This window comes from Hemiscyllium ocellatum, chromosome 19 (genome assembly GCF_020745735.1).
Source record: "Hemiscyllium ocellatum isolate sHemOce1 chromosome 19, sHemOce1.pat.X.cur, whole genome shotgun sequence".
Lineage (NCBI taxonomy): Eukaryota > Metazoa > Chordata > Chondrichthyes > Orectolobiformes > Hemiscylliidae > Hemiscyllium > Hemiscyllium ocellatum.
This window is the reverse complement of record NC_083419.1, coordinates 60,209,867-60,223,712: the sequence shown is the minus strand read 5'-3', so window position 1 is coordinate 60,223,712 and position 13,846 is coordinate 60,209,867. Positions and strand designations below refer to the sequence as shown.

The following is a 13,846-nucleotide window of genomic DNA, read 5'->3' as shown; positions in this document are numbered from 1 at the left end:
GCTGACTGTCTATACTAGCATTTTGTGTTTTGTACATGAGGACTCCCAAACCCTTCTGTACTGTAGGTTTGTGCAATCTTTCTCCAGTTAAATGATATTTAGCTCCTTTAATCTTGCCAGTGTGTATAACCTCACATTTTCCCATATTATAGTCCATCGACCAAGCTTTTGCCCATTCATGTAACTCCATCTAAGTCGTCATTATATATTGAATATAATTGGGGGCCAGCACTGATCCTGGTAGCACTCCGCTAGGTACAGGATGCCATGCTCGAAATGACACCCTTAACCCAACTCTCTGTCTTCAATCAGTTACCCAATCTGTTCTCCATTCTAATAAACAACTCTTAACACCATAGGTCCTTACTAAGTGATTCCTGAAGAAGGGCTCATGCCCGAAACGTCGATTCTCCTTCTCCTTGGATGAGCGCTTTTCCAGCAACACATTTTCAGCTCTGATCTCCAGCATCTGCAGTCCTCACTTTCTCCTTACTAAGTAGTTTATCATGAAGTGCTTTGGAAATCCAAATCTAATGCATCCACTGATACCTCTTTATATGTCCTGATTGTTAATTTTTCAAGTAATTCTCACAAATTTGTGAGGCATGATGTGCTCTTCATTAAGCCATGCTGATTTTGCCTGATTATGAATTTCTAAATATCACCTATTACATCCTTTCATTCTGACTGGAGATTACTTAAGCTGTTTAACAATCTCCTGAACTTAGAACAGCAGAAGACAAACATACTACCAATGTACGAACAGCTGTGAAGTATGGGATAGATTAATCAAAAATAGTGTAAGCAAAATCAACAAAAACAATACAAGTTTGCAGAATGATTTAAAATACTTAATCCTTCAGTAACAGTCTGTCTGAACTCATCCTTTGATCCTTAAACAATGACTTCTTCTGGGACATTTCTTCATTGTCTCTCTAATGCTGTCTCGATAGCTCAGAAGCACTAGTAGAGAGGGAACCTGGTTTTTCCTGCCCTCACTCTTTGAAGTTTATCTTAGAGGAAAATAAATTTTAAATGGGCAGCTCCCATACTGTGTCAGTCATCCCTAAAAGAACAGTGATTTTCTGCATAACTTGGGACCATTAGATGTCAAAATAGAGATTGAGAGTGAGAGAGAGACCGTGGAGGAGGTGATGTCATGACCTGTTAGCTAAGCTTGGAAGAAAGGCTATTGTACTATGGATTGCGAGCTAACGAAAAATTATCCAGAGGGTGCAACAGTGATATGAGTACCTTCCATGAAAAATGTGGTCTAGCCCTGTGCTAAGTGTCTTCAGGTTAATTTAACACTCAACAGACCTCAAAATGTTTGATGTATGTGAATTCATTCTCGGTGTGTAGGCACAGTATTGCATCATTAATGTCTACACTCAAAGAAAACAAGATTTATTTGAGACCGTCTCAGGCAGTGTAAAACACAACACAGCTACAGAAGTCTCTTTGTGGTCAGGAATGAGTATCCAACTATAAAGTACATGTCGTTTTAGCTTGTAAGTTCCAAAATAAAAAGGAGGAAATAAGTACATCATGCAACATCTTATCATATGAGTGTGTTCATTAATCTATTCACCCACCTATTTCTCACCACAGTCATAGAGTTATATAGCATGGAAATGGACCTTTCTGTCCAACTCAGATATTCTAAATTAATCTAGCCCCATTTCCCAGCATTTAGACTATATCCCTTTAAACCCTTCCTATTCATGTACCCACCCAGATGCCTTTGAAATGCTGTAATTGGAGAGTCTCCACCACTTCCTCCGGCTGCTCATTCCATACACATACCACCCTCTGTGTGAAAAGGTTGCCCCTCAGGTCTCTTTTAAATCCTTCCCCCCTCACTTTAAACCTATGCCCTCTGGTTTTGGACTCCCCTGCCCTAGCAAAAAGACCTTGTCTATTCACCCTACCCATGCCCCTCATGATTTTATAAACCTCTATAAGGTCACCCCTCAGCCTCTGATGCTTCAGGGAAAACAGCCCCAGTCCTGTCAACCTCTCCCTATAGCTCAAACTCTCTAACCCCGGCAATATCCTTGTAAATCTTTTCTGAACCCTTTCAAGTTTAACAATATCTTTCCTATAACAGGGAGACCAGAATTGAATGCTATATTCCAAAGTGGCCTAACCAATGTCCTGTACAGTCGCAACATGACTTCCCAACTTTTATAGTCAGTGCACTCTCTCTGAATCACTCCTGTTCCGATCCCAGCTGATGGTAATACCGGACAAGTCAGATCCCAAAGGCTTGATCGTACAAAAGTTTTATTTTTGCTCTTTGTTTCTTGCAGTGATCAATCACTGAACATGCTTTCAAGAGGTTGCCAGTATCTCCTTCACAAAAGAACATCAAAGTTTATCTCACAAAAGGAAAGATCATGAATGATACAATAATTATTACAATAGTCTTACAAACATTGGTGAAAAAGATTCAATCCTTTTACCCTCAGCAACAACCATACAGATATTCAAACTCAGCGAAGGGTCACCCTGTTTCCTTGTTTAGTGAGCACGGCTATAATTGGTATCTTTTTAGCAAATTCCTGCATTCACTTAGCATTATTTCTTTGAGTCACGTGCTTTCCTATTTACATAGCTCACTTCTTTCTTAACACAGGTTTCTCAAATATTCTTCCAGACCCTTCTGATTGTGAAGCATTTCTCTTACAAACATTAGGTTACCCAGGACGACTTTCCTGATGCTGTGACTATTTAAAGACTGCTAATCTGCACTGCTATTGTTGCAGCTCTCTGAAAGAGCTGCTTTTTCTCTCAAAGAAACCTATAAACTGATTGACCTTCTGAATGGTTCTATCTTTCTAAAATAACTTGTTTCTGCTTCTGTCTATGACATCTTGTTACTAGGCTACAGCTTACTTTTCATTCTTTCTGTCTACCCTTTCTAATGCACTGAGCTATTAACCTCAGTTTTATAAGATTATAAGCAAATTTAGAGATAACCCAACAACACCCTCAAAACTCAGAAATGAAATGAAATTGTGTGGAATGTTCTAGGCTTGTGAGCAATGGGGACTATTCCAAGATTTGTGGCAAAATCAGCTGAACCCAACGAGGCTCATCTTGATGTCAGCAGAATCTCTCTCCATCTTTTATGCTGTTGACAAGTGGCACTGCAGGATTCTTGACTCTGAGTGGTGAGTTCCAATTAAGAGTTGCTGCCACAACTTGACTCAGCTTTCTATCTGAAACGTCGATTCTCCTGCTCCTCAGACGCTGCCTGACCTGCTGTGCTTTGTCAGCGCCACTCTTTTTGATCTTAGAAATGTTCCTCATCCACGAACATTGGTATCCTGCATTTGCCAACCCCTCTCTACCATCATAGCAGCTATCCAATACAGTGGCAGGATACTCTGGGAGTACAGGTTTGCACAAAGGCAACAAGGGTTGAAAGGCAATGGCAAGGACTCATGGTGTGCAAGGACAAGCACGCAGTTGAAGGATTGGACCAAGTTGCATCTCAGGGCTGTTTGCTTGCTCACTTATTACTCACACACACACGTAGCTCCTAACTGCTTGCTCCCTACCGCTATGCCATGTCTTGTGCAGATACCCAATCAGACAGCTTGCTTTGATAGTCCAGGCCTCAGTTAAGGGAGTGGGCATGTTGCTGCATGGCAATGTGCCATGTCAATCTCACAGCTGCCCAGTGTGCCAGCTGGTTATGTGGCAAGCAAAGGCATGTGTCACAAGCAGGCAGCCATGCCTCAAAGTCTTTGGGGCATGGGCTTAGTGAACTCTATGGAGGCACTGATCAGTCATGGGGTCGATAGTGCATTTGGAGAGATGTTCACGTTGTGTGCATCATTTTAATTTGTGCCTATTAATTTCTAAAAGACACAAACCTTTTTTTGAAAAGGAGCAATGGTCATCTAATGGGTAGAATACTCCAATGGGCTGAACAGCCTCTTTGCAGGGATTCTATGCATTGTAGGGATTCTATGAGTCAGTGATTTCATGTAAAGATTGGAAGGTTGCCAGTGTACCATCATGATTCAAGTTATCCTGACATCTGTGATTAGAACAATACTGACTGTCTGACTACAGACGTCTTGTCAAAGTACTTAGAACATCAAAGTGTGATCTGACAAGCCAACTTAGTTTTACAAGAATGAAATCATGTTTCACAAAATTATCAGTCTCTTTTATCTCGTGGGTTTGATGAAAATGAACCAGTTGATAAGTTGCAAAAGGTATTTGATAAGGTGCCACACAAAATCTTAATAAAACTAGAGCTTATGGAGTTCAATTGGTACACAAGCATGGACAGCAATCAGTTATCAAACAGAAAGCAGCGAGTAAGAATAAATGGGGCATTTTCCAGTCAGCAAGCTGTAACTAGAAGAGTGTTACAAAGATCAGTGCTTGGACCTCAGCTATTTACATTCTGTATTACTGTTTTAATCAAAGAGGTTAAGAATAAGATATCTGAGATCATTGAAAATACAAAGTGAAGATATTGCAAAAAGATTGCAAACGGATATAGACAGACTAAACGACAGGGCACTGAGATGCCAGATGGAAAAATGTGAGGTTAACAATTTTGGCAACAAAAATAGAAAATCAGAACATCTTTAAAAAGGTATCAGACTTGTAAACGTTGATATTCAGAGCGACTTGGATGTACTCATACATGAAAAGTTAACTTGCAAGTGCAGCACGCAAGTAGGAAGGCAAATGAGATGTTGGTCTTTATTGCAAGAAGGCTGGAGTACAAGAAAAAAATAAGTCTTGTTACAGTTTTATAGGGCTTTGAGACACACCTCAAGAGCCATTTACAGTTTTGAACTCCATATTTAATGTAGGCTACAAGTACATTGAAGGTGATGTTTACTGGCCTGGATTTTGAGATGAGAGCATTGTCTTGTGATATAATATGTTGAGTAAATCAGGTCTGTATTCTCTCGGGTTTCATTGAGATTCTGAAGAAATTTGACTGGATAGACAGCGAGAGGCCGTTTCCCCTGGACTGGGGATCCCAGACGCCACTGAGTCTTGGGATAACCAAGTCGGACAACAATAAGAGATTTATTTTCTCAAAGGGATGTGAATACTACCTGCCCCAGAGGTTTTTGAATGCTCCATCAGTGAAAATGTTTAAGGCTGAGATAGATGGATGTTTTTTTCTGAGGAAATCAAGGGATAAGATACGTAGATGGAAAAGTAGAGTTGAAATTGAGGATCAGTCATGATTGTATTAAATTGCAGAGCGGGTTTTACTGAGGCGGCATATGTTCCTGTTTCCAGTGCTCTTGATGGGTCATTTTAACCTTGTCCGAATAGCTAGATCAGTGGAAGTTAATATTGGACGGAGTGTAAAATATCTGGCTGAAATGATCCTGTTAGTACCCTGCACAGTGGCTTAGATTTAAATTATGGTTCATGAGGAAAAGTTTCAAGGTTTTAGATTACTTCCCTATAGTGTGGAAACAAGCCCTTTGGCCCAACAAGTCCACACCAAGTAACCCACCCAGACCCATTTCTCTCCAACTAATGCACCTAACACTATGGGCAATTTAGCATGGCCAATTCGTCTGACCTACACATCTTTGGATTATGGGAGGAAACCAGAGGACCCAGAGGAAACCCACGCAGAGAATGATCAAACTCCATACAGACAGTCGCCCGAAGCTGGAATCAAACCTGGGACCCTGGTTTTGTGAGGCAGCAGTGCTAACCACTGAGCCACCGTGCTGTGACAGTTTGAGTTGGGGGGTTGCATCAAAGGGAGGTGTAAGGCAAGTGTTGCTGGCTTCCTCCTTTCCAGTTTCCTCAAGCATGTTTAGCCATGCTGAGGGAGGGAGAGTCAAGAGCAGCAGATATTTTCCAGTATTTCTGCTGACGTCACAATGCTGCTGAAGCTTTGATGCTCAGTGTGATCCACAACTAATGCAACAGCCAAATCTTGAATCTGGCCTAAAATGAGGATTATCCTCCTTTTCACCCCCCTTGTGCCCTTCCAACAGGAGTCACTACATGCAATCTGCAGTGGCCTGATTTTACTGCTGCCTTAACCCAAGGATGCTAAAGCCAGTTGCAACATCCCAAAACACCCACACCTCTCCTGATCCCCAGTAACTTGCAGCTTCCTCCCACGTAGCAGACTCAATTCAAAATCTGTCACGCCCTGTTGCTTTAAGGTTGGGCCATTTACTGCTCGAGTTTATTGAACCATGGTGCTTTCAACACCACATGTGGTAACTAAACGATTCTACTCTGTTTTGCAGATCAGGTACCGAAGGGACATTGACACCGAGGCTGCTGCTCAGAGAGTAAGAACAATTGGAACTAACACCACAGCCAGAGTCCGAGATCTTAAACCCCACACACGTTACTATGTAGAGGTCAGGGCCTACAACAAAGCAGGAGTTGGACCTTCGAGTCAACAAATTGCCATCACGACAAGGAAAGCACGTATGTATCATTTGATTGCTGTGAGATTTTAGCATCACCTTTACTGAAGATGTGGCTGTTGGTTGTTCTACAGTTTATCATCTCCACTTCCATTGTATCAGCTTGGCTGAATAAATACTTTCTCACTTGTGATCCAGGAGGTTGGGTGTTCAAGATCTGTTCATCATTCCAGCTGACAGCAATATGAGAGTGCTGCAGTGTGAAAACAGGATGAAAACTCCTCTAAGTTAAAGTGGGTAGTGGCTCTTGCAGCAAGGAGCCCTCACAGAAAGGGGACCAGACGTTTCAGTGGGAAAGCTCTTCACATGTGACTCTGGACCCACAGCAATCTGCTTGGTCCTTAACTGCCCTCTGAAATGGCACTAGAGGAGGAGCAAACACAAATATCCCTTTCCTCAATGATGGGGAAGCCAGTACATCAATGTAAATGATGAGGCTGAAGCACTTGCAGCAATCTGAGTGGATGATCTACCTCAGCATTTTCCAGTTGTCCTCAGCATCACAGGTGCCATTCTTCAGCCAATTCGATTCGGTTCCATGTCATGTGGGAATCGTGGGAAAACTCTTCACTGGATGAAGTCATACTTAGCACAGAAGAAGATGGCTGTGGTCGTTGGAGGTCAGTCCTCTCAGCTCCAAGACGTCGATGCAGAAGTTCCTCGGGGTAGTGTCTTAGGCTGAACCACCTTCAGCTGCTTCATCAATGACCTTCCCTCCATTATAAGATCAGAAGTGGGGATGTTGGTTGATGATTGCACAATGTTCAGTACCATTCATGACTTCTCAGATTTTGAAGCAGTCCATGTCCCAGTGCAGGAAGACCAGGTTTAATTCAAGAACATTTGTGCCAGGAAATGTCCATCTCAAACAAGAGAGAGTCTAACTACCTCTCCCCTTGACTTTTAGTGCCAATACTATTACTGAATACCATGCTATCAGCCTCCTGTGGTTTTCTATTGACCAGAAACTGAACTGGACTTGCCACATAAATGCCGTGACTGCAGGAGAGGTCAGAGGTTAGCGGTACTCTGCGAGTTACTCACTTCCTGACTCTCCAACGTCTGTCCACCATCTACAAAGCACAAGTTAGACATGTGTTAGAATACTCCCCACTTACCTGGATGGGTTCAGATCCAACCAACAGTCAAGGACACCACCCAGTACAAAGCAGTCCATTTGATTGGCCCCACATCCACACACATCCACTCGCTCCACCACTGATGCTCAGTAGCAGCATTATAAACCTGTATTTTAATGTTAAAAACAAATCTGCAACATTTTATGCATCTGTTTCAATAAAGGAGCACCTTGTTGAATTTTTAAAAAATCAAACAAAAAATGATCTGTCAAGCCAGATTTCAGTCTGGAATCTGACTTGTCCAGGAATCACATCAGCTTGGATCAAACACTTCATTTTCTGGTTCGAATCACAGCCAATGGTGGAATTTGAATGTAATTCAAAAAAATTGGAATTAAGGGGCTAAATGATGACCATGAATCCATTGCCAAATGTTGAAAAAATGCACATGGTTCATTGACGTCCTCATGGGAAGGAAACTGCCATCCTTACCTGCTCTGGCCGACATGTGACTCCAGACCCACAGCAATGTGGCTGACTCTTAACTGCCCTCTGGGCAATTGGGGATGGGCAATAAATGTTGGCCTATCCAGATTCTCCCCCATCCCGTTAATGAATTAAAAATAAAACACAAATTAGTGTCATGGTCTAATTGCTCAGTATATACTGGCAAAAGTTTACTCTGTGTTACTACTGAACCAAAATGTCTCCTGCACATGTGCTCAATTCCAGCCGCCATTTTGGAATGGTGAATGTAATTGTTATTCCCAGCTAATGGGCACAAGTCAAACTTTCTAAAAGTCTAATTCTAACGATTCTAGTTTTCACCCTCCGAATTTACAGCGCATCCATCTCCTGGTAGTTTATATTTGTTGTAATGGATTAAGTTTTACAGAACACATATTGATTTTTCTAAACAAAGTAAAAAAAATCCAAATATTCCTATTGCTGTCTCATCAGTTTTTAAGTTGCACATATCGGCCCATTAAAATACTCTTAATTCAAAATGTAATTGAAAATATCTTGGGGAAAGTGCACTCCTGTTGTGGCCGATGCTTATCCCTTTGAAATATGACTTGTCCTTTGTGCGCCACTGATCTGAGTTTCATTGAATTACTTTCCAGCTCCCAGTAAGCCTCCAAAAATAATCGACACCACGATGGTTGGTACCTATTTCAGGATTTCCTGGGAAGCAGTCACACCTTTGGACAATGAGTCGAATGTGGAGGGCTACAAGGTATGCAATGAGTTTTTAAAAAAGTGCACGAAAAGTGAATCAAATGGTTGAAACTCCATTATCTCCTATCCACTGTTTAGTTTTTTTTTGATTAAGATTCTCAATAGGGTAAATCATTGAGCGAAAGTTTGCCACGTTGGATTGTACGCTTTCATCTGTCTCCTTTGTCAGCCACAGTTCAGCTTCACAGCCAGAAAACTTCTGAGTGGGGCATATCATTTATAAAATACGTACGTTAATTCCCATGCCACGTTTTCGGTATACCAGCCCTTAAAGATTAGGACCTGGGAGCAACAGAGGCACCAATTTCAATTGTCCACTCATATACCCTCCTACCTTGGGTGATGGTTGAAGCTGCTCTTTTGCACAGAACAAAATAAAAGGGAGTGGAAACAATTGTTACATTTTATCACAGTTGATTTGACAGGAAGCAAAAGCAAATGTTCAAGTAATCACTACTCTGAAATATACACTTCTGTACATCCTTACTCCCACATCTCCTGTCCTGGAGGTACAGCCTGCTGCTAGGTTGACCTGCTGAAGTCTACTTCAGATGATGGCTGAGGAACATTGAATGCACTCTTAAATCACTGATCTCATCACGTCGCTTGTGAACCCAAGTTCACAGTAAATGACCTGCAGCTCAGTGCACCTCCTTATTCCGCAGATATTTCTAAAACGTGACAGAGCCTGATCTTCCCAACAATAACGGAGCACGAGATGCGGTTGGGTCGGAATTGCTTATCAAAACCAAACGTAATGAAAACTATTTCATTCTGATTGTTTTTCAAGCGATTTTACAAAGCAACATCAGAGAATTAACTGAGTATTAGTCAGTAGTGATGGAATGTCTGGGGATTCATTAATTATGCACGGATTATTGAGAGGAAATGAAGTCAGGTTGTCAGTCCTTGTAAAATAAAAACTCCATACTCTGCTGAATACTGTCCAGTTCAACTAGAGAATTCCTTCCTTCCTCATTCTCTCCAGGGCCCTCCTGTAATTTAAAACCCCTTCTGGCTTCTTCATTTTATTATCTCTGACTTAATATCCTTGATTTAATTCCACCCATCCGTCCAGTTCCTTGAGTCTTTAAGTCCTTCAGTCCTATTACATTTGTAGGTTTTGAATACCTTGCAGCGTTCCACTCTGCCTCTCATCTGTGTTGAGTTAGCCGATCTTAGCAGGGGTAATCGTGGGGGTGGTTACAAATGGGTCTCAACGTCCCTGGGGTAGGCAAGGGGAAAACATCAGTCAGGGGCTCTCGTTTCTAGATACGAGCTGAGATCCTCTTGCAGGCTTGGGGGCCCTCCCACAGTCTAATGAGGTGCCAACAAGCTTGTACTGCAAAGAATGGCCGATCTGAGAAGGAACTGGAAGGCTGCCCAGTTCCATGAAACTGTAATCTCTTTGATGTTTCCAGGTTTTAGGAGGCAGGGTGCTCCTGGCCTCTTGGAACTCATTACAAAGGAGAACTACGAGTAAGATATGTGGCCGAACGGATTAGTTTCGGCCTTGGCCTTGGCTACATGGGAGTTTTCTTCCCCCTGTTCTCCTCCTTTTCCTACTGCTAGGCTGCCTTCCCAATTGACTCCGTGGAAGAATTGAGATTTGCTGTTGTTTATGCCGCCGACTCCTGCAGCCAAAGTGAGGTAGATGAATGCTGAGGGGCAATTGTTTTACACAGAGAGTGTGGATGAGTGGTTAGCACTGCTGCCTTTCAGCGCCAGGGACTCGGGTTCAATTCCCACCTTGGGCAACTGTCTGTGTGGAGTCTGCACATTCTTTCCGTGTCTGTGTGGGTTTCCTCTGGGTGTTCTGGTTTCCTTCCACAGTCACATAGATGTGCAGGTCAGGTGAATTGGCCGTGCTAAATTGCCCATAGTGTTAGGTGCATTAGTCAGGGGTGAATGTAGGGGAATGGTCTGGGTGGGTTGTTCTTTGGAGAGTCGGTGTGGACTTGTTGGTCTGAAGGGTCTGTTTCCACACTGTAGGGAATCTAATCCAATCTAAAAAGTGGTGGATGTGGGTACAGTTATCACATTTAAAAGGCATTTGGATAAGTACGTAAATGAGAAATGTTAGGAGGGAAATGAGCTGAGCGCAGACTGGTTTGACTGAACTGTCTGTTTCCATGCTGCATGACTCTCTGCGTTGATAAAGCCCAACTGTGAGAATAGCTCAGGCCGCATTCTTCAGGCAGTGGCTCCACCTACGACACACTTAGAGCTGACACTGCTGAAAACTCATGCATTGTTTCCACTGCGAACATGTGGAGCACAAAATAACAACAACCTGCATTTAAGATTGTAAAAAAAACCCAAGGCCCGCTATGGCAGCATTATGAAGCAAAATTTGACTGCAAGTTACAAAGGTCAGATGACAGAAGGTTGGAAAGGAGGGAAATTTTAAGGGAGGAATGGGAGGCAAGAAAGTGGAGAGCTTTGGGAGCAAGGTTCGGAGTTTGGGGCCAAGAGAACTTAAGGCACAGCTCCAGTGGTGCAATTTACATTGAATTGCTCAGAGGCTAGAATTGGGCATGTCATGGAATAACTTGGAAGAAGATTCTGTGGATGTAAAACATTGCAGAGGCAGGGATGGGGCAAGGCCTGGATACTACTGAGAAACAATTATGAGAATCTTAAAATCAATTGTTGCTGAACAAGTCAGTGCATACCAGGGTGGCAGGTGAACAGTAATGTATACAAAGAAGGGCACCGGTAGCAGAGGTGTGCAGTACCTCTGGGAGAATGAGGGAGACCAACCAGGAGAGCAATGAAATAGTCAAGTCCAGAGGGAATTAGATTGAAGATTTCAGCAGTGGAAGACCTGAGGCAGGGGCACTGTTGTGGAGGGGAAATAGGTGATCTTAACCTCAGTATGGAAAAATGATTGGAAGTTCATCTCAGGGTCAGGTATGAAACCAAGGTACCCCACAGTTTAGTTCAGTCTCAGACATTTGCCATGGAGTGCAATGGAGTCGGCAACTATTTTGCATGTTTAGAGTCTCACTCTATTTAGTGTCTCGAAATAATGTTACTCGGGTCCATGAACCGTACTGCAAGATACCTTCACTTACAAGGAGAAAGTGAGGACTGCAGGTGCTAGAGATCAGAGTCAAAAAGTGTGGTGCTGGATAACGAGCTCATGCTCGAAACGTCAACTCTGCTGCTGCTAGGATGCTGCCTGACCGGCTGTGCTTTTCCAGCACCACACATTTTGGATTTTAATTCAAATAACATCGTAGTAGATTAGTACTTTGGTTCCCTTCTCTCCTTCCTCTATCTCCCTCTGTCTGACATTTAATCATGTGACTGACATAATTGCTACACCATGAAGTTAATCTCATTCCCATGCAGTAGTGAGGGTATATAGTTAATAGCTGGGGTCAAAGACACTGACTCGTCTCCCTGTAATATTGGCTATGGGGAAATACCTACTGAATATTGGATAAGCAATTGGATAATTCAGCAACAGTGAAGGAGTCAAGAGAGATAGTGGTGAGGTGTCATCAGAGGACATTTGTAAACTAACACATCTTGATGTTTGTGTGCAGTGTTGTCATGAGCAGCACATAGTTCAGAACTAAGGGCCAAGGACACTCGAGGTAATAGTGCTACAACTAGAAGAGAAACCAGTGCTCGGACAAAACGCTTGCAGCATTAGATAGGGTCAAGAGTTGTTCCTCTTTTAGAGGAGAGAAAAGATGGCAACAGATTTGAAGGAGTGAGAAAACCATCAGTAGCGTCCGTTGCCATGGGGACCCGGAGAGGAAGTTCATTAATCAGCAGAAGCCTGGACTCAGGGAAGCCATGAGGGGCAAAAGAGAGACTAGAGAAATAAGCAAATTCAGAGAGCTTCAGTTTAAGTTGGACTTGGTAAACTAAAGGAAATGAGGGAATGTAACAACCAGTGACAAATAATTCCTCAAGCACCTCTTACCTATTGATGTAGGTGATACTGGGAACAAGATGATGGATTGCAGGCAAAGAAAGTAAACCCAAATCAGAATGAGAACATGGAACAATGTCTTGTTCAAAGTAGGTTTCAAAGTTAAAAGCAAATTACTGCGGATGTTGGAATCTGAAACCAAAAGAGAAAATGCTGGAAAATCTCAGCAGGTCTGGCAGCATCTGTAAGGAGAGAAAAGAGCTGATGTTTCGAGTCTGACTGATCCTTTGTCAAAAGTTTTGACAAAGGGTCTGTTAGACTCGAAACGTCAGCTCTTTCCTCTCCTTACAGATGCTGCCAGACCTGCTGAGATTTTCCAACATTTTCTCTTTAGGTTTCAAAATTATTTGGTCCTCATTAAAATTAATGTCATGAAACCAAATGGCAGTGAATTGGAGTCAGAAAGGCAGGGTTTGATTACAGGTTGAAAATTAAGCCTGTTTTTTTTAAGGGAGAAAGACTATATTGTGGAAAGAAATTCGGTGCTGTCCTTGAGCTGGCCTGGACACACCCAGGGTCTGGTGAACAAGCTGCCTTTATCCATAATCTTGGAGCCAGATCAATTCCAGTCAACTCCACTCATTCCTCGCTTCCCTGAAGTTGTAAAAACATTTTTCAATTTTCCGAGTCACCAAATCAAAGTGCACCAAAGAAGAACTTGGGATTTATAAATGACTTCCATGTCCTCAAAGACGCTGTGTTTCAGAGCCATGAATGCAATATCAGGAATAAATGCAGCCAGATCTTACAGAGGAACATCATCCAAACAGCAGTGAGGATAAGCTGTGCAGGTCCTGTTGACTGCGGGACAAACCTTACCAAAGATACCCAGAAACTTCCCCTGTTTTTCTGTGAATTGACAATAAAGGATATTCCATTCTATGCTAAAATATTTTACTTGAGAGGGCAGACGTGACCTTTAAGCTATTTCTTCCCAAGGGTGACACCTTCCACAGTGCAGCATCCCAGTATCAGAAACTGGGGTCAACTCAAGGCTCTGGAGTGACGCCATTGATTGGATGAAATCGCAACATCACATCGTACAACTGACTGATGAGATGTGAGGATCTCAAGTTTGGGCAACACTGATCCAGTCAACACTCGGGTTGTTTAATAATGAAGAAACA

The 13,846-nt window shown here is 42.5% G+C and overlaps 1 protein-coding gene across 4 annotated transcripts in view; it reads left to right on the top strand.

Moving 5' to 3' along the window:
• Nucleotides 1–13,846, top strand: part of cntn1b (contactin 1b) — a 661,974-nt gene that overhangs the window by 568,018 nt on the left and 80,110 nt on the right. For all 4 annotated transcript variants that reach the window (XM_060839985.1, XM_060839987.1, XM_060839988.1 and 1 more), the window contains 2 exons: nucleotides 6,267–6,453; nucleotides 8,656–8,768. In XM_060839985.1, the coding sequence (XP_060695968.1) occupies nucleotides 6,267–6,453; nucleotides 8,656–8,768 (300 nt within the window). The remainder of the gene's footprint in view (nucleotides 1–6,266; nucleotides 6,454–8,655; nucleotides 8,769–13,846) is intronic.